The sequence below is a fragment of the Metopolophium dirhodum genome, chromosome 1 (genome assembly GCF_019925205.1).
Source record: "Metopolophium dirhodum isolate CAU chromosome 1, ASM1992520v1, whole genome shotgun sequence".
NCBI lineage: Eukaryota > Metazoa > Arthropoda > Insecta > Hemiptera > Aphididae > Metopolophium > Metopolophium dirhodum.
This window is the reverse complement of record NC_083560.1, coordinates 103,865,976-103,886,730: the sequence shown is the minus strand read 5'-3', so window position 1 is coordinate 103,886,730 and position 20,755 is coordinate 103,865,976. Positions and strand designations below refer to the sequence as shown.

Here is a 20,755-nt window from a genome sequence, read left to right as displayed (position 1 = left end):
GCATATTATATACATACGCCATATAGGTAATTTATAAATTATTTCTAAAAGCACACACTCATTAAAAATATGATTTATCGTCGTGGAAAACTTTAAAAGCTCTTTATTTATTTGAATTGTGACCTTTAAAATATTACGTCAAAAACTAATAATTATATTATTATACACTTCAGGCCGGATGATCAAGTTGTTACTGAAATTTCTCATTTGCTGCACAAAGAAAATGCTTCGTCGGATATATTATTAAGTATTACTTCTTTGATTCACACATACTGCAAATTGAATCCAAACTGTAATGAAAATGTTGAGTTAATACAAGCCATCGTGTACATTGAACAGAAAATCAAAGAGAATATTTTGATAAAAGAAAACCGAGACAAGGTAACTAAAATTAAATCTATGAAGATAAAACACTAAAAACTTAAACAACATAAAATAATATACCCGTTTCTCCTTTCAGGCGTTAATATGGTTAAAATCGTTGGGTAACACTGGACAGACTTCGCCTACTACCCTCCATACATTAAATGCAATCATTGCGAATGTAGATTTAACCGTGGACATTAGAGTAGCGGGAGTTCAGGCTTACAGGTTTGTTAAAAATCAAAAATAATTTTAAATCACATATCTATTATAGGTGAGACACTAACTTGTCTGGAACAACGTGTTTTAGACGATTCCCCTGTAACATAACGAGACCAACCATGTTGGAGATCTTCGTTAACCAATCTCTGGACTCAGAAGTCCGTATTGCCGCGTACTTGCAGGTAATGCGGTGTCCCGTATACAGTATGGTGAGGCATATAATAGCGGTCTTAGACAAGGAAGAAGTCAATCAAGGTAATAATATACAGAGATAATTTAATTTAGGCACTTGAAATAAAGAATAGGATATAATTTTAATAAATAATGATTACCTAATTTAATTTTACGGAAATAATATTCCAATCACATTTTGTTCATGTATGTTTTATAACACAGAATATCCATAATTAGCTGATATATACAATAGTTTGGAACAATTAAAAAAAAAAAAAAATACAAACTTATAAAGATATATTTGTATATTGTGTTTTATTAATGGTGTATAATATAAAGATTTTTAATTCTCGTTTGTTTTTTTCCTGTAGTCGGCTCGTTTGTTTGGACACATTTGCAAAACCTGAAAAAGACATCTGTACCATTTTATTTGGAGCTACAAACCATGCTAGCTGGTGACATAAACAAGAAATTTAACACTGACATACGAAAGTTTTCCAGAAACTACGAAACTTCATTTTTTTTAAATGAATACGGCGTCGGTAAGATTTTTTGGAGATTTAACACTTTGAATTATAATTATTATTAATCATTGTTGTAAATGTCATCTATCAAGGTGGATCCTTTGACAATAATGTGATATTTTCTCCAAAGTCTTATATACCTCGATCAATTACATCAAACATCACGTTAACCCTATTTGGAGAATACATTAATATATTTGAAGTTAGTATTTAATTAGTAATAAAAAAAAAAATAATTAAAATCTACAGATATGTACCTAATCGAATAATACGTCAAATGTATAGCTAATATTATACTCAAAATTTAAATCATAAGCTCAGTAAATACATTTCTTTTCTTTCTATCAGTCAAATTAGAGATTGGTTGATTAGTTCTGATTTTAGAAAATAAATAACAATACCTAATTTGAATATATTGTAAATTAATTTAATTTAAAATCAAAATAATTTTTACTTATTTGTATTGGTCGATATACTTATCTTATTTCACAAAATCATTAAACAAATAGTAGAAAAAAAAATAATTATATAATGATTGTTAACACAATAGGTAGAAGTATACGCAGAAGGATTTGAAAACTATATAGAAGCATTATTTAAGCCTGGAGGTGTTTTTAGCTCTGAACGTGTAAAAAAAGGATTGGATGTTTTGCGTTTCGTGCGTAGTTTAATTCCGGAGACCCTCAAGGATAGGATTAACGAGTTGCCAAATGTCGTTACAGACAATGTGCCTCCACCAAAGGTTGGTGTCTATTTGGTTTGAAAAACACTATACAATATCGATTCTTAATGAAATTAAGGTTTTTCCCGAATAAATCCTTAAAAGCGATTAATCTATGTGGATTCTTATTTTGTTCCCCCCACAGATATCATTGGCGATTAAAGTATTCGGGAACGAAGTAAAATATTTGCGTCTAAATGGCGTAGACGAAATTAACAAAGCAATCCGTTCTTTTGATGTGTACAACATTATGAAAAGTTTCATGAACGGACGAGTAAATATTTCGCGTGTTATTTTAACATTTTGACATTAGCCAAGTAAAAGTGTACTTTATAATTTTTTTATAGGAATTTAAATACGACCAATCCGCCATGTTCATGGACTTAAAATACGTTGTACCTACTGGAATTGGCATGCCTTTGATATTAGACGCCGTCGGGACTTCCGTAGTAAACTTAAACATGTCAAGTTACATAAACGCAGATGCTTTCAAAAACTTTGGAGAGTTCAAATTGTTAACCAAATTGTATCCAAGGTAAATAGAAATTTTAGAAAAGCAATGATTTTTAATGTTTTTTTCACGAATAAACAAATTTTATTATACTATAGGTACCTGATATATTGTTATATGTTATTCTTGAAGTATCAAAATATCAAATAACTCAATTATTTTCATTTATATTTGGCATATTGTTACGTATCTCCATAATATATGCATTAAACAAACAATCTCCATATTAGAATCAATTAATAATTTATAAGCTATATTACCTAAATCTACAGATTTTAACATATTTTGTAGAATAAATATATTGTTTCATCAAAAATTACCGACAGAGATGTAGCGTGCACATCATACATATGTTTTATGAATTTATAATAAATCGCAGTGTAATTTTGTAAGTACCTATATAGGCTATAATGTAAAGTGCTTTATATTTTCAAAGAATCCATTATCATCATATACAAAACATCGACATTTCCAAAACAATAATTATTCTGTTTCAGAATTTTAAATTAAAACTGCCATTTGAAAATCAATAGTTGGTTTAGTTTTACTGGGCGTATTTTAGGGGGTCGTAGTTTTTAAAATACGCATGCAAAATTAGTCTGCAACAAGTGTGATTTATATTTAAATAAATGTTTACCATGTTTTTACTTTTTAATAAAATTATATAATGTTCATTGTTCATGTTTCAGTATTATGTAATATTATAGGCTATAGCTATACAGGTTTCTATTTTATATTATTACTATTGTTTTGGACGGAATACAATTTATTATATTATTCTGTTTATTAACTTTGACTCAATTACTTTTTTATACGAAATATTATGTGCAGTCTAGCTTTGAATTTGGAGGGCTCGATGACTATGGACCTTCATTACGAGACCACTCAAGCCAAAGTTAAATCAAAGTTGTACACTTCAACTGCGTTTGAAGGAACTACGGAGGTTAAGGGATACAAATTCGTGAATTTGGAATTTGATTTGCCTAAGATCAGATCTGATATTATTAGCGTTGAGTACGTAAGAATGTTCCGACACTAAAATATTTACCTACAGCATAAATATTATTATAATATTAATTATTTGACGAGTTATGAGATTTAGTATATTATTAAGTTAATTTATCAATAAAAATTTCTTTCATACTTATATTTTAATTTCTTTATTTAAAATTACTAAATTAGACGATGTTCTATTTTCTATACTTGTTCGAAAACTTGCATTATGTCCAAAATAATATTATATTTATTCAGATTTTTGTTATATAAAAATTAAATATTTATAGTTATATAATATGTTTTTTTTTCATATTATGACAGATCTGAGTTGTTTTTAGAAGACCATAAATTAGACGTCGATATCAATCCAAATCGAAATTCCGCGACACCTTCTAATATGTCCTACAGTTTGCCCGTTCTTGAAGAGATGATGGGTCTCAAATTGTACACTAATTATCGGTTACCAAACGTAACTGAAATAATCAAATCGCCTATGGTGATTTTTAACGGACCTTTGAGGTTGAACATTTTTTTACTCAAATCCGATATAAAAGTCAATAAATATGTAATAGAATACAAATGGCTCACCGGAAAAGTAAGTGAACGCGTTTGTTCCTTAGTATCTATGTTTATTATTATATCATAATATACCTATAGGTAATTTAAGACTTAAGATTAAAACTTAAACGCGTACTGGCTTTTGTTTTGATTTAGAAAAACTCATCCATCAGCTTTATATACGAAACACCTGGATCACACGTTAAACACTATATGAAAGCACTTCTGGAAATGGACACTCAAACGCAAAATTTCACTTTATTAGTTCATGGGAAATCCATTCAGTTACAAGCTTTGGGTATGGATTCTGTAGTTTTATTCCTCATTTTATCAAAATATGACTTATTTTTAAACAATGTTTGTAGGTTTGTACAGAAACTCTCCGTTGCACAAGTTGATGACGTTTACATTAGACATTAACGATGTGAGACACCTCGATCTCTTGATGGAACTCAAAATTGAAAATGAAAAATATGGTCGTTTGTATTTACCAAAATTATACCTTGACATAAACGCAAGGAGAATTGCTGAACTCGAAGGTGGTTTTAATTATATTATTACAATTTTTATTCAGTTTTTATATTAATGTTATAGCAATAATATTATCCATAGTACCTATCTAAAGTATAATATCATATTATAAATAAGTATATAAAAAAAGTATGATCACATAATTTGTTTTCAAATCTTAGGTCAATACAAATGGGTGGAAAAAAAGGGTATCTCTCAGTGCGATATCAACCTGACATTTAAAACAACCAAGTTTGATTCTACAATTGTCGGTTACATAAAAATAAACGATGCATCAACAGCGTTAAATTTGATATTTGAATACACGTTTGATAAAGCTGTAACTCTGGACACGATAAAACTGGAAGTGAAAATTAGTGATCGATCAACCAAAGCTTTATCGTCTTTACAAGGAACCATGCAATTAGAATCATCAGCTTATCCGCACATCAACCATGTAACTTCGGCCATATACCAGGTATTATACCGTATGGTTCATAAACGAATAAACATAATATTATGTACGCAATGTTATGCGAAATTATTAATTATAATAATGTATAATAATATAGTTTCGGGACGAGTGTACTTACTCTAATCTATATTAATAACGTTTTTGATTGAAGTTGATACATTTTATTTGTGTATCTCTGGTATTTAATATAGAACGTATAATATACGAGTAGGTACTATAAATAGGTACAGACTTACAGTTTACTGTACTTGCTTTACAAAATACCCCATTGAAACACGAATTGGAATAAATTCTTGGAATGTCGAACATTTTTAAACAAAATTCATAACAGTCAAACATAAATATTTGTTCATAATAATACCAGGGATTACAACTCGGCAACATTGAACATTATATTAATTTATTGTAAATTACGATACACTATGTAAATTGTACAAACATGTTTAATATGATATTTGACGGTAAAAATAGTAGACAAACAAATTAAACTCCAATTTTTAAAAATCCATTTTACGCAGTTGTAATAAACGTCTCGGTATATAATAGGTAAATCATACATCACAGATTTTTGAGTATTTTGGAATGTATTTTATAGGGTTATTTATATTTTAAAATTAACTCAAAAGGACGGTGTCCAATGTGACCTAAATTAAGTTTAAATTTTTCAAATCAAAATAAAACATCAAAATCTGACTACCTACTCTACGAACCATAATCATTTTTTCTCTAATTAATTTTGATAATTTCAATGGTATCATTATACTTTTCCGTACGCCTGTATCTACGCCCGTAGATTAGTCTTATGTTGCCTGACATTTTGTTATTTAATAGATAGCCTTCAGTTAAGTATCTAATTTTGAAACGATGTCACCGTGTTTATATTATGTTGACAGTAAAGTGTTAGGTTCAAAATGTTATTTTCAGAAAGAATTCAGTAGATTAAGAAGTTTAAAAAGTTCTATACATGTGAAGTTCTTGCCCTCCTATATCTTGTTCACAATCAATTTACAATTTACAATTTAATTCCAAGACCAATGATGAAAAAAAGTACAGCTAGTGTGCTATATGGCTCTATGACAGTATATCTATAAGCCGTTCGTCATACTTAGATTATCAATTTTATACTTTTTCTAGTGTATGATAAATTCTTAGCAATTTTTAGGTCTTATAGTTTTAATATATATGAAAAATACACATAGACAATATTATTTTTTTCTACAGATATTTCTTATAAATTATTTTTAATATTTACCATATCATACTACGGTAGTTGGATTGCATTATTACACAAACGAAATTTCACTATATTAGTTAACCTGCGATAATAATTGATATATCCTTCTTATTTCAGAAAGCACAAGGCCACACGGAATGCCGCATCGATTTCATTAACTACCCTAACTTGAAGGACAACACTAAAAAGTTACACGTCGAATTCGGATTCACTCAAATCAAATATTATTCCGGTAACAAAATAAACATAAACTTATTCGTCACTAAAGTGGCGGAAAACATTTTGTTCAAAATCATTGCAAATCATCAGGACACGCAAACCACGTCCAACTCCGCAGTTCTTGTACAGTATGCGCAAGGTACCTACACGTGTTTTATTTGATTTGTATCACACTATCAGTCAACCGTTATAAAAAATTTGTGTTCAACGTGTTATAATTATTATATTCATATTGTATTTACGTAATGTGAACAGATAAAAATATCACAGCCAGACTAGACATTCTCATGCCTCCGAGTATACTACTGAACGTAGATACAAGATTTAAATTGACAATACCGTCTGGAAAATTTCCGTTGGACATACACATTTTGGTCAAAGAAAAAGTCATGAACGAATATGATGTAAGTGTGATATTATTGACAGTTATTATTTATTAATTTACCCAAATTGCCACATACAATTATATTTACCATAGTAGTAGGCAGTAGCAACAATGGCGCGGGCTAGCCTAAAATATTCTTAATAATATTTTTTTAATATTGCAATTTTAGAGTGAATACTGGATTCTAGTTTTAGAATATTATTATCTATCTTACCATAGAGGTTAGGTAAATTAACATAGAAACACCTGTCACCTATAACAGTATTAATAATTATATTAAACATTAATTTAACTATTTTGACAGTGTATTATGAAAATTGTCTCTGAGTCATTGAAATTGTCATATTATTATATTTGATTACAACATTTGACCTTATTATTGTAAATTGTAAAATATACACACCTATACGGCTATACCTACATCATTATTTACAAATTAAAAACAATGTAATGTTCTATTTTAAAATCTTTGTATCATAATATAATATAAAGTAGGATAAACGCTAAATCACAACAAATGAAGTAGGTACTTACATATTAATATATATGAATATATAATTATTTAATTAAATATATATATTGATATATATATAGATATTTATTATATATCTACATATTTTATAGGTCGGTTGTTATCATTTTATCTGCATAATAGTGTTGTGTTTATGTAATTATCAACTGCTTGATAGATAAATTGCATTGTTTAGAACACAATTTTTACCTTGCTAATAATTATTATTGCTTGTTTAGATCGATTTCGCGGGAACTTGGATTGGAGGACAAAACGTAACTGCAAGAGGACTGTACCAGGATCACTCCTCATATTATCTAACAAGCCACACGCTTAAACTTTTAATAAAATCTCACTTATTCAATGACATAGTGTTCATGGGGAAAATTTACGTATCAGACGAGGAATATAGAATGGAATCATGGGTCAGTATCCCTGGGCCAGGTCCTACCGACGTGTTATCGTCTTACGAACATAATACTATATCATAATATCAATATTTCCATCAGTAGAGTTGAAATTGTGTTGTTATTGTTTTAATATTATAGTGAATTGACCTATGAATTATGATAACATTTGAAGTTAAGAACAATATCGGTATCTCTCGTCGGGTTGTTTACGATATTTTATTTTTTTAGCGAGTTATGAGCATTTTATATTTTAATATTATACATACTCATAATATTAGCTTAAAAATTTAAATATCATAAAAAACTAAAGATAAATCACAGATAATGTTCTTATCTTCAAGTTTGATTATAGGTCAACTCACTTTAATATTAAGGCTAAGTACACACAATCGGTTCTACTGAACGCAAATTTGTTATGTTGTACGTTCGTAAGACAGCGGAGACAACACTTTCGGGTGTATCGTCCTCTTAATATCATGTTAAACAAACAGATTAAATCGAAAAACCCATTTAAACAACAAATCGAATTTTAAATTGTATTTGTGTGTTGTGTATATAGGTGGACCACAACAACACAAAACACGCTATACTCTTGAGACATTTGGCTCGTTCCAATATACTGCAGTACGAATCATACGGTGAATTAAAATTAAACACGAGCACGTATTCGGTGTCAAATTTGATCGACCTGAAAAATCACGAGATAACGCTGGACATGCACCTGGACCAGTATGTTAATAAGATAATGATTGATAAAAAATATGAATTATCTATATTTTTATATTTCTAACCACTCGACATTAGTCCATTTAGTAGATTTTTGTCAAATTTTAGTATTGTAGAGAGCGGAGAGGTTAATTAAAAACAAGAAAAAATAAAGCTTTCACTGAAATAGCAATCCAAATCTCTGTCTTACTAACGCATAAAATGTTACTATCATAATAATCCATTTTGCTCTATTATTTTTAATATAATATGTGTATTAAAATGTAAACAATTAACTCAGGTATTACTAGTAATTACTAATTAGTATGAACGATGTATTTAGTTACAATTTTAGTATTAATATTAATAAGGTATAATTATATTAATAATCAGAAACCGTCCTGTCACAAGTTAAAAACGTACAGAAAAATTAACTATTAAAAACTAATGACATTTTTATAAACCTAAAATCTACAAAGTATTGAAGGGTTGTGGGTGAGCAGTTGAGAGGTAAGGGCCTGCTTTATCATCACTTAAAGATGCCCTGCTATAAATAAGTTTGTTTGTTGTTTCTTGACATCATAAAATATTTTAATGGGTATTTCGGAATGGGACGGGTGGTGCAAAAGTGAAGACTATTGACTCCATTAATAGAATCCAATTTATATTTATAATATTTTAAAATAAGAATCGATGGCTCCAATTTTATAAATTATAAATTATAAATTAGTTATAATATGCATTGAATTTGAACTTTTTTTTTGTTCCCCCTGTTTTCTGACACCACGTCACCACCTATATGTATTAGTTAATCATCGAACGATGTATGTTAACAACGTTATCTAGGTACAGAGACATATCGATTTATGGTAAAGGATTCGCCAATGAATGGAACTCCCATACGATTTTCGAAGTAAAATGGGATGCCAATCGAGATCCTGATCAAAAGTTTTCAGTTACCTTCAAAACGAACACGACCAATATCGTCGATGGTGAACAATTTCTAGGTTTGCTGGTTATAGAATATCCTGGTCGGACAGTGAACACCGATTTAGAATTGAAATATATAGGTAGGTACAAATATAACAGTAGGGACTAGAAACGGTACTAATCGGTTCAGTTTTTGTAATAAATTTATTGTGATTGTTGTAGTTGTTATAACAATGTGCCTACAATGTTAGGTGGACTTTTTTTTCGATAAAATTGTTGTTACATTTATTATTAAGATCTATCAATTTGTTTTTAACAATAATAATAAATTTCACGTAGGACAACACTATTTTCTATTGAGTTCATTCGAATGGGACCCCACGTCAAAAATTGATTTCTCATTAATATTGAAAAACGATTTCTTATCAAAAGGAAGTGGATACATTGGTTGTAAGATGCTCACGCCATTTGAAAATTGGATGAAAACACTATACGAACAAAGGTAATGCGATTACACATTTTATACTCTAGATTAAAAACCAGTAATATAATAGTTTGTGATTGTTTTTAATAAAATAAAAATACTAAAACTCCGATGAACATTTAATTTGAATTTATATTTTTTGGAAAAATTCGTTTAGGTTTTATGTATTTAGTATAGGTACTGACGGTGAAAACATATTATAATCCGAAATAGACTGTTGTCCGTATGCTTTCTAGTACAATAGTACCAATACTCGACGTATATATAGATATATAGATATTAAGATTTGTAGAACATGTTGATCACACTGTACAAAATGCTGAACTTTTAAAGAACACTTAAAATTACTAATTATGGTAAAATAACTATCCTAAACATTTTTACAATTTTCTAAAATAATAAATACATTTTGATTTGATTTCAAGGCAACACTGTTTGTACCTTGTTTATTAATCATAACGACGCGGATCGCGCCAAAATATTCTTTATATTATAATATTATGTAATCTGCATCAAATACATCGATTAAACCATTTTTTTTTTGAAATATTAAACTTCGGAAATGTCTGAAGTTCAATATCACTCATAGTACACCTTACACTGGTAGGTATAATGCATATTGATGTTATAGCGTTATGATTGGACCACAGAACTTGCACACAAACGGTAGTGTAATGTGGCAAGGTAACCAATACTTGAACTTTGACGTGCAATCCGGTTACCAGACGCTGGACGAAGACTTTGGATTTTCGTTTAATACGGCTGTTAACAGTTCGCTGCAAGATCTTAACGCTATTCGCATATACATCAACCACAATTATGGTACCAACAGTTTCAAAACCAGTGTCTTGCTGCAGGTGATGTATTTAATTATGCCTGAATACCTAATATATACTTTTTGTTTTTAAAAATATTAATAATTACTCTAAATTATTTTTTACGATAACTAATATTTATTTTACGTTGCGTATAGATAAATCCAAAATACGTAATATCTCTGGCGTTGACTGGTAAAATTAACAGCACGAAGACTGAAACCATTTACAGCGGTTCGGTTACCACGCTCACGCCGTTTTTTTACTACAAGACATTTAGCTTCGATTCAGAAGTTGGTATACAAGAAAAAAAACTAAATGGCGTCGTTGGACTACAAATAGATTCTAGTAATTTCAAAGTCGAGTTTCACGGTAAGATAACGTAATTGAGCGTTTTATTTTTCAATTGAAAATTTGTTTCATTCATTATCACCAACCACGGGTGACAAATTCATCACAGAGTGATCAAAGTTTAATGGGGCATGAGTAATTTAAAAATGAAGCAGAGATCTAGCATTATTCGCCTTATTTCTAATGACTCAAGGTTTAAAAAGTTAATAGTGGCTTGTAAGAAGAGTGAGGTTGTCATATAACAATACACCTGAAAGATACTATTCTTAAAAACCTATTTTGAATCGACTCTATTATTTGTATTGAACCTACTGAGCTTAAATCAAAGCTTTTTAATCGGAAATTAATCTTATATACCCAATATTCTTATTTCGAAAAATTGGATTATTAAAGTCTTTACAGCTTCGACTTATAAAACCTAACATAGATGACGCCTTATTGTTTTGTATTTGAATACAGTGAGCATTAAACGATTAATATGTGTCAAAAAGTATACCTAAATCCCTATTATGGTAGATGCGAGTAAGTTGAAGATCGTTTTTTCGAGAATGTTATAAATTTACATTTAGATATAGTAAATTAATGTTGTTTTACTATTGTATAATTTTTTAATATGACACTACCGAGGGCTTGAGATGTGTCTCCCTGGCCAGCCCACTCCTGAGTATAATAATTACAACTATTAATTATAGTAATAATTTGTAAAGGCAAAAGCTATTCTTGAGTTTGGGTATTTCAATTCAAAAATATATAAAATAGAAAGTAATTTTCCCACAAAATCTATCGACAAATATATTTTGAAATACATGTTTAATAACAAAACACCAAAATGTGCATACAAATACGAAATCTGACCTCAAAATCGTAAAAGATAAGTACACCAAAAATTTAAAAATGTCAAAGTATACAAAATTATTTTAATTCGTAACACTAGAAATGTACTTAGCATATCTAATATAATACGATTATCCAGAAAAAATATGCAAATAGGTACATACAAATTCGCTCCTTAATTATAAGGAATACAATTTAAGTCATTTAAATGAAACTACGTGGAATTGTAGTCGTTTAATTCAGTGCCTATTTATTATTCGCTGGTCTTACTAAGTTTAAAATCATTATTATAGGTACCTATTGAAGAATAAAACTATTCAATGGATTTTTTTATTGCTTATTATTACCCTGGCATTGAAATTTTAATTAATTTCAAAAACGTTTAAATTTTTATTGTTTTTTGTTTTCATTGTTTAGGTGTGTTACTTGTACGATGTATATTTTATAGTATATGTATGGTATTGGTAGGTACACATTTATTATTATGTACAATGTGTACATTGTAACTAAATGATTTATATATAAATCATATTAATAACAACACTTATTTCTTATACGTTACAAAAACAGTGAAAATAGATATTTTATATTCTATACCATGTATTTATTGCTAATATTTAAGACTAGATATCTTCCTAGATAGGTACCTATTTTATATAATAATTGTATTCATAATATATAATTAGGTATAAATATATAATATGCTTAGTGAATTCGCTCATTTCATTTTTGGCAAACGTCAACAGTTCATTTGGTTCAAAATCATTTCCATAAAAAACAGACCATTTTAATATTCAATTTTCACCTTGAAAATGTATAATGATCTTTCTATAGGTACATAGTATTATTAAACAAAAAGTTATTACAATATATATAGGTAGGTAGGTGCTTATAATTGTTATTTACTTAATATGTCTTTATGATATTATTATTATTATTATTATTTTATTCACTCAAATAAGAAAACAATATTACGCTAATGTATAACTTGCTATACGTTTATAGGGTTATGTCGAGTTAAAAAAAAATAAAATTATTACACAACACACATAATATTATACAAAGGGTATGATTTAAAGTCATGATAATATTAACGTACTGAGTACATTTTTTTAACCATGTCACTAATTGCCAAATAACTTGTAGTGAAAACACGATATTTTGTGTGTATGATATTGTGTTCCTTCGGGATATAGTATTTTTTATTCATTAAGAAATTGTGAGGATGTTGGCCATTAGGTACGTGTGTTTGATCAAAACGTAACCTGGTTATTACTATAGGTACTTCAATGTTCCTAGTAATTTTCTGAAAATGAGTCCATTGTGTGACATCTTGTTTTATGTTGTTAAAGTTTTGTGCACGGGGAGCTCCAAATAATTAGCCAACAAATTGTAGATGCATTTCGTTTTAATTTTTGAACGGCGATCGCGGATATTTTCGAAGTTTGGGTCATTAATGATTACATTAATTCAATTGTTTCTGATAGATCTGATTTTTTATTGCTTTATATGTCAATACGCCACAGCCCACAGCCCCCTTAAGTTAACTATGGATTTATCATTATTATTATATTTAAATATATTATGCTTAATACGAGTACTATTGTTATAAACCACTGAGTAGATTAAGTAGTTATAATCCAAGATAATACCTATAATCTTGAATTACACATTATTTGGTACGTCTATAACTATATTATTATAAAAATGTCACTGTCAAATTACTGTATACCTACAGAATATTATCATCATCTGCAAGTGTATTTTAGGTGACTGCAGAAATTCAATGCTGATCTTAATCCAAAATTTTTCTTAAACATGCATATGTGTTTTTTTTGCCTATTCATACCAATCGCATAATATAATAATATGTATTATGTACAAAAATAGTAATAAAGTAATGTTTTATTTTTATATTTTAGGTGTATACTTTCCACTTGACAATAGCAAAATATTGTTGAAAATCTCAACTCCTTATGAAAGTTACAAGACTCTATACGGGAAAATGGGTTACAAAGCGAGAGAAAAGCACATTTTTTTTGACATATACGGCGATAATTTCAAACTAGGTATCGAATTGCGTTACTTGTACAAAAACCTATCCAACTATAATCTTAAGTTACGAGTCAACACACCTGTAGATCCGTTAAAGCAGTTGATCATTGCTGGTAAACTGAATAGTGAATTAGTAAGTATATATCACCTGACACTAATATAATATGATATTGTAAATAGGTACCTTTAGTAGAATGTATATACGTAAATTTTATAATATTATAATCAGGGTCGTGAACTCGAAACGCCCACAACACGCGGTAAAATAATTTAAAATGCATAAATGCATTAAAAATAAGAAATATTATAAAGTAGGTAGGTATGCTAAATAATATCCTTGCGTCAAATAAATTACTGTTAGCCTTTGTTTGTTTTTATTAAAACAAAAACTTTTTTAGTAGCACTTTGAAAACAAATTTTGGAATAAAATAATGTACAATCATTGTTTTTGAAACACTGGAAATTATTTGACTAATTTATTTAATATGACGTAGTATAATATTTCCTAAAAGCAAGTAAGAAATATTGAGTGTTAAATAAATATTAAAACATTTTGTACTCGTTAAAATTATTCAAATATACTTAAGCGAGTCAACAGTACTAAAATATTGATATACATACTGACGTCGACAAAACGTATAATGTAATTTAAGTTTTTTCGTATATATGTAGTGACCCTACATTGACATATTTTTTGTGAAAATAAATTATGTATTTTTAATGTATAAAGAAGATAGATATGTCAATTCTGAAAGTTCACAGCCTTGATAATATTCTGTACTATTAAATTAGTACACCACCTATTATTTAAACTTTTATTTACAGTAACTTTGTAGTTTTAACTAATATTTATAGTATTTTTAATGGCAGTGAAATCACAGTTTAAGCCTAAATATACCTTGCTTGCGAGACAGCAGGTGCTGCACCAGTGTTTCGAAAAACTAACTAAATATTTATTATGCAATTACAAAACTTTCTATCGAAAACCGTTTGGTATAATACTCGAGTTACACAATTGAAAACTTTCTATTGTGATTTCGTACACTATTTACCATAATATCATTATGATGATATTCCAACATTAAAAAAATTGTCAACAGCGATTTATATATGAAATAATTATAATAATAGTAATATTTTCGTTGCGCTGTTGTCCACAGAGCGATTATTATAATACAAATTGGGTAATTTCTACCTCATACATTATTATATCAATGACACGATTATTACAGGCTGACTTCCGAGTTGGATGGAATCACTTCCTGTTAGGCTTTACTGGAATTTCTCACTACGTCAGCTGGTCCGATTTTGAGTACGCTTTACAGATTTACACGCCTGTGGAAAAGTTTACATACAGCAGTGCCACCGTGAAAATCTACATCATCGACGACATTGACTGCGAGATCCGAGCGGTTTTGCCGGATTCATCAATGGTGAATATTATTATTATTTTTATTATAGTGAATAAAAAACCACACTGGGCACTTGGAAAATAGATATTTGGATTACGTGAATAATACGAGTAATTATTGACACCCATACCTACATATTTGGCCGTTTATGTCTTATCAAAAACTGTTTCATTTTATATAGTCATAGTTAAAAATAATCAATGCTATAGTTATACTATTATAGTATAATATTATTTTATTAATATGTACCTATCGGTAAGCTCGTACTAATGGTATGTTTATTATGATACATAAATAATAAATGAAATGTCGGTACAATTGAAAATTACTATACATTTTTAAACATAATATCACATAATATAAATCATATTATAATAAAAGGTTTGGAATATATTTTTGATGACTTTTATTTTTATTAAAACCATATTTGATAATTACAATCCTTTAATATGTATATTATCATTAATAGCAAGATATATGTATATTCGAATTTATATGGAAATTATTAAAAATAAAAATATATTGCATTTTTTAGTGGATTTTTCAGAATCTTTATGGAATATAAGCATTTTTAATGGAATTTTTTGGGTTTCTTAGGGCACTTAAATCCCAGCAGTTATTGGTTATGGGTAAGCAAGGGAAGTTTAGTGATTTGTTGCACTTGACATAATATATCATTATAACTTAGAAGCGGTTCTATATGTATCCCGATAAGGAGATATATTATATATTATTATTAACATATACTAAGTTTCAATTTAAATTACTAAATATTATTGAATTTTTTTAACGATCATCATGGTTGTCCCAAATTTCCATGTGGATCGCTCCGCTCAGAATCTAAAATTACCATAGATACATACAATGTTTACTGAATATTTTAAATAGCATTTAACATAACAATTTCAAATATTTTGCCTCATGTTGAGCTATTTATAGCCATATGCAATTTTCGATTTTTAATAGTTTTTTTTTTTAAATCAATGTACTGCATTAATATTGCACTCACATAGTCATATCTAAATATTAGGTTGAAAATATGAGTTGCCATTTAAACAATTGAAAGTTGTATTGCGCACGCACATAATAAAAGTGCTTAAAAATTTGAAAATCATCAACTAATGTGTATTTCAGTATTGCCTAGCTTTTTCCGAAAATTCCATTCAAATCCGAGATAACTGTGGATAGAAATATGTTGCAGGTATAAGATCTATAATATAAGATATTTTAAAACGCAACACACTCTTATGCGAGGATTCAATATTAATGTGATTAATTATTATATGCCATTATGACAAAAAAGTCAAAAATGTATTAACTATAGTGTTTGTTAGTACTTGTTCAATAAAATACTATATTTAAATATTTAGTGGTTTATAATTATGATATTAAAAAATAAAGTATTGAAGCGTCTCATTTCCTAGAAAATTTTCAAATTTAAGTAATTATACCGTCTAAACAGTTTATAGATATTAAATAAACATTAAAAACGATAAACTTGTAAGAATAATAATATTTTTTGCATGTTTTCTAAGTTGAGTTTGCAATTTAAAAACCATAAGTTGATATTTAATTAGGGTAAACGGCGAAAAGGGTGAACGTTTTAAGACTAGGTACTAAAATATTCAAGAATGATGTTTTTTTTGTATTAATTAAAATCTCTGAAACATCTTTCTTTCTTTTTTTTGTAAAGTTGTGATATACTTTTCCAGATAATGAATTTTGCGCGTAAAAAGCTTAATGCTGTTTAAAATATTTAATAATTTTCTAGAAAAAGGTAACGGTGTTTGTTTGTATCAATTTAGTAAATATACACACAAACTACATAAACTAATATATGCAGCCAATGCGCTCAAATTGATAAAATAAAAAGGGAGCATCAGACGTGTCATACCGACAGACTTTTCCTTAATCCTATATTTTTATCATATCATAGATTATAAATTATGATAGCATGTCTTTTTGAATAGCATTGCACTTAATATAAATTAAAAATATAATTGTGTTTGTTTATGTTTAAAAAAAAACCTTTTAAAACGATTTACCTCCCTCGGTCCAATGTACATAATTGGTAGGAATACACTCAACACTAGATGTGTCAATTTTTCTGCGTCCTTCCTCTCCAAATATTAGCTACGCATATTATAATACTTTATATTAATTAGTGCACCAACCTTTTTTTTTTTGAACAAGACTTGCAGAGATATACCTACATTATTTAATATATTGAATAAAAATATAATAACAACGACCAATAGAGGTCTATATTTTACAGTATTGGCTCCCCAAACATTTACTTGGACTTAATATTTTACAGTTTAAAGACTTTTTGTGTTGCCCTTCCCCAGCATTTTGACCCAAGTTGCACCTATATGCTAAAATAAAAATAATAAACTTCTTATTATTGATACTATATTTTTAGATAGGTGTGAAACTCGTGTACGCAACCATACCTAGACCGGAAGAAATAGACGAGTATTACTACGACGAGGACGCTGATTTATCTATGGTACTCTATAACGGGTTGATGGAAATCGACACTGCGTTTTATCCCTCGGTGGTTGCCAATTTCAATGTGACACAAAAAGACATTATGTATACAACACAAGTCGGACTGTCGGCAATCATCATAAAAGTCACGCTGAAAGACGAATTATTTTTGAAGGTGCACAATTGAACATGCTCGGGCCCGATGGTTTTATTTTAAATTAGTATTTATTATAAACCAATATTTTTTTTTCAGAATTTCATGGACATCAAAAATGAGCTGAACGTGTCGACGTCGTACGAACGTTTCTCGAGAATATTTTCTGAGTTTGCGGTGTATGCCGAGAATGAAAATCACATCGTATCCAATTTGATCGCCTCTATAGTCAATTTCAATAAAACATTGAAGGTAATTCCGGATAAGTAAAATTACGTCCAACCACAGTAAGCTATTCTATTGGTTAGTCCCGAATTTGTAGACTTCGAAAATCAAGTTTATCCAAACACGTAAAACCAATAAACTTTGTGTGAGTGAAATTCAATGAATACATTCAAATTTGAATTTTATATGAATACGACGAGGAATATAAATCATATTTTTGAAACATTGTATTAGTATACTTATAGGCAGGACAAATACACAAGTAATACAGTAAAGTTTTCAAAAAATAACTTTTAGAGAAATGTGTCAATCAATCAATTGGAAATTGAACACAGGTGGTTTAATGTGGTTTACGTAAAAAATTGCAAAAACAGTCAATACCTATTATGATATTTATATTTTTGATAAATTTGTCTTACTAAGATACTAATATTCTAGTATAACAACACTTTTAAGATCTAAAATATGTAATCAATATATTTCGTTTATCATACTTATGTTATTCAATTTAAAATTAGTAGCATACCTATTGTATTTACAATATATGTTTTAAATATAATGTAAAGAAAACAAACAAAATGGCCAAAATTACTGTCGAATCATGAATTTCTTATTATAATATGATTATAATATGTTATAATATATTATAATATGATTTATAGATTATTTAAACTGCAATTGAATATTAATATATTTCTTTTTTTTTATGTTTACAAACTTTACATTTTTGATGAGAATCATTTTGTTTGATTTGATAATTTATTTTATTTTTTTATTTAATTTATACACCAAGCTTCAACTTAAAACAATGAACTGCCCCACGTGCAAAGAATATTAGTTTATTTTTAATGTATATATTTTTAATACATTAAAACATTTCCAAAAAATCAAATCTTTTGATGATGCAATAAAAATAAAAATAGAAACACCGATTCAAATAATCAATTAACCTTGTTTTTAGAAATAATAAAAATATTTTAATGTACCAAATAGCATGCATCTATACGTAATAATATATTTGAGAGTATGTGATTGTGTTATTGTACCATCAGGATAGTTCATTAAAATTAAAATTAAAACCATACATTTCAGGCCATTGATTGTACCTAACTTATAAAAAAACTATAGCAACCATAGGTAATATAGGTATAACTCAGTAATATCACAGATTATGTAAAACATAATAAAAATATAATAACATAATTATAACATAATAAAATAAAATATAATCTGTGTTAATATCATGAGATTAATATACAACAAATAAATAATATATCATAAAATTAAACAATTTTCAAATACATTATACATATATTATTATACTTGTAGGATATATATATTTAATAGCCATTTGTATTACTTATTAATATTATATTATCCATCGTAAAAAAATTATAACTATTTCAAGTAACTATACAATTTTTTTTTTGGTTTGCGACGTAGATATACCTAAGTTTAATAATCAATCTCATATAATTAGGTATATAACAATGTAATTATGGCAGGCAGTAAAACACAACCAAACATTTTAAAACAAACAATGTATTACTTTTTATATTTTTAAACAAAAATTAAATTTAAAATCATATAGAACACAATGAGCCAGTTGAACACTTGTATCTCATTTCATTGAGAATTATAGTGATGTGTTTTGATAATTTCGATAAGTAATTCAATTTTAAAGTAATTATAAACATTCGAGTTCAAAAAATAATTCTAAAATTAGAACTAAAGCTGCTTTATGAAATATTGAGTTTAAAATAATTGTTGAACGATTCTCCACAGTTATTTTTTTTAGGTAGGCTTAAAAGGTAAGCGTAAGCTTACATGGTAAATTTGAAACGATAAAAATCTACAATATTATTTAAATGAGATTTCCGAGAGGCTTAACGCTTTTGAAGCGCTCTTTTAACCAAAAATGTGTTAACATAAATAAATAATATTTGTTAAGTTAAGTTTTATTGTATAAATCGATTATATTTTATCATGGTATTACAGACAACGCTCGACGCTGATTTCTTGACGACGGCTTTATCGGATCCTGGATCGGAAGACCAGGACGACCCGGATTTGGCGAACAACGTTCCGTTCGGTATTTATGAAATCAAGTTTTACTTGACTTCGCCATTCAAACTTCTCGAGTTCTGTAACTCGAGCATGAGCGTAAAAATACTGAAACATTTGTACGAAACGAACATCACGGTGAAGACCAACTATACTAACTTGTTTGTCATAGGCAATATGGAGGTACAACAATAATAATAATATCTAAGTTAATTTGGAAAAAACTGGGAGGGAAGGTAAACCACTATCAAAATAAGAAAATGATTTTTGATTCAATAATTTATTTATATTAATTAATTTAAAAAGAACAATTTTTTTTTCATTATTTGATTATATATTTATTTATTTATGATGGTTCTTGATATACCTTTCCCACCACCGATGAGCAATCATAAAGTATATCAATAATATCGGTCCTGTGTT

General features: G+C 28.2%; 1 protein-coding gene across 1 annotated transcript in view; it reads left to right on the top strand.

Annotated features, from left to right (window-relative positions):
• The window catches only part of LOC132934536 (uncharacterized), a 118,910-nt gene that overhangs the window by 17,207 nt on the left and 80,948 nt on the right, over nucleotides 1-20,755 (top strand). Inside the window, exons 11-36 of the mRNA XM_061000851.1 lie at nucleotides 174-381; nucleotides 461-591; nucleotides 674-840; nucleotides 1,131-1,301; nucleotides 1,376-1,485; nucleotides 1,834-2,025; nucleotides 2,150-2,278; nucleotides 2,352-2,539; nucleotides 3,347-3,529; nucleotides 3,833-4,106; nucleotides 4,226-4,367; nucleotides 4,435-4,608; nucleotides 4,762-5,057; nucleotides 6,406-6,646; nucleotides 6,763-6,911; nucleotides 7,643-7,828; nucleotides 8,373-8,542; nucleotides 9,365-9,588; nucleotides 9,788-9,950; nucleotides 10,564-10,789; nucleotides 10,906-11,119; nucleotides 13,855-14,120; nucleotides 15,220-15,420; nucleotides 17,822-18,064; nucleotides 18,143-18,295; nucleotides 20,267-20,515. Of these exons, the coding sequence (XP_060856834.1) occupies nucleotides 174-381; nucleotides 461-591; nucleotides 674-840; nucleotides 1,131-1,301; nucleotides 1,376-1,485; nucleotides 1,834-2,025; nucleotides 2,150-2,278; nucleotides 2,352-2,539; nucleotides 3,347-3,529; nucleotides 3,833-4,106; nucleotides 4,226-4,367; nucleotides 4,435-4,608; nucleotides 4,762-5,057; nucleotides 6,406-6,646; nucleotides 6,763-6,911; nucleotides 7,643-7,828; nucleotides 8,373-8,542; nucleotides 9,365-9,588; nucleotides 9,788-9,950; nucleotides 10,564-10,789; nucleotides 10,906-11,119; nucleotides 13,855-14,120; nucleotides 15,220-15,420; nucleotides 17,822-18,064; nucleotides 18,143-18,295; nucleotides 20,267-20,515 (5,050 nt within the window). The remainder of the gene's footprint in view (nucleotides 1-173; nucleotides 382-460; nucleotides 592-673; nucleotides 841-1,130; nucleotides 1,302-1,375; nucleotides 1,486-1,833; nucleotides 2,026-2,149; nucleotides 2,279-2,351; nucleotides 2,540-3,346; nucleotides 3,530-3,832; nucleotides 4,107-4,225; nucleotides 4,368-4,434; nucleotides 4,609-4,761; nucleotides 5,058-6,405; nucleotides 6,647-6,762; nucleotides 6,912-7,642; nucleotides 7,829-8,372; nucleotides 8,543-9,364; nucleotides 9,589-9,787; nucleotides 9,951-10,563; nucleotides 10,790-10,905; nucleotides 11,120-13,854; nucleotides 14,121-15,219; nucleotides 15,421-17,821; nucleotides 18,065-18,142; nucleotides 18,296-20,266; nucleotides 20,516-20,755) is intronic.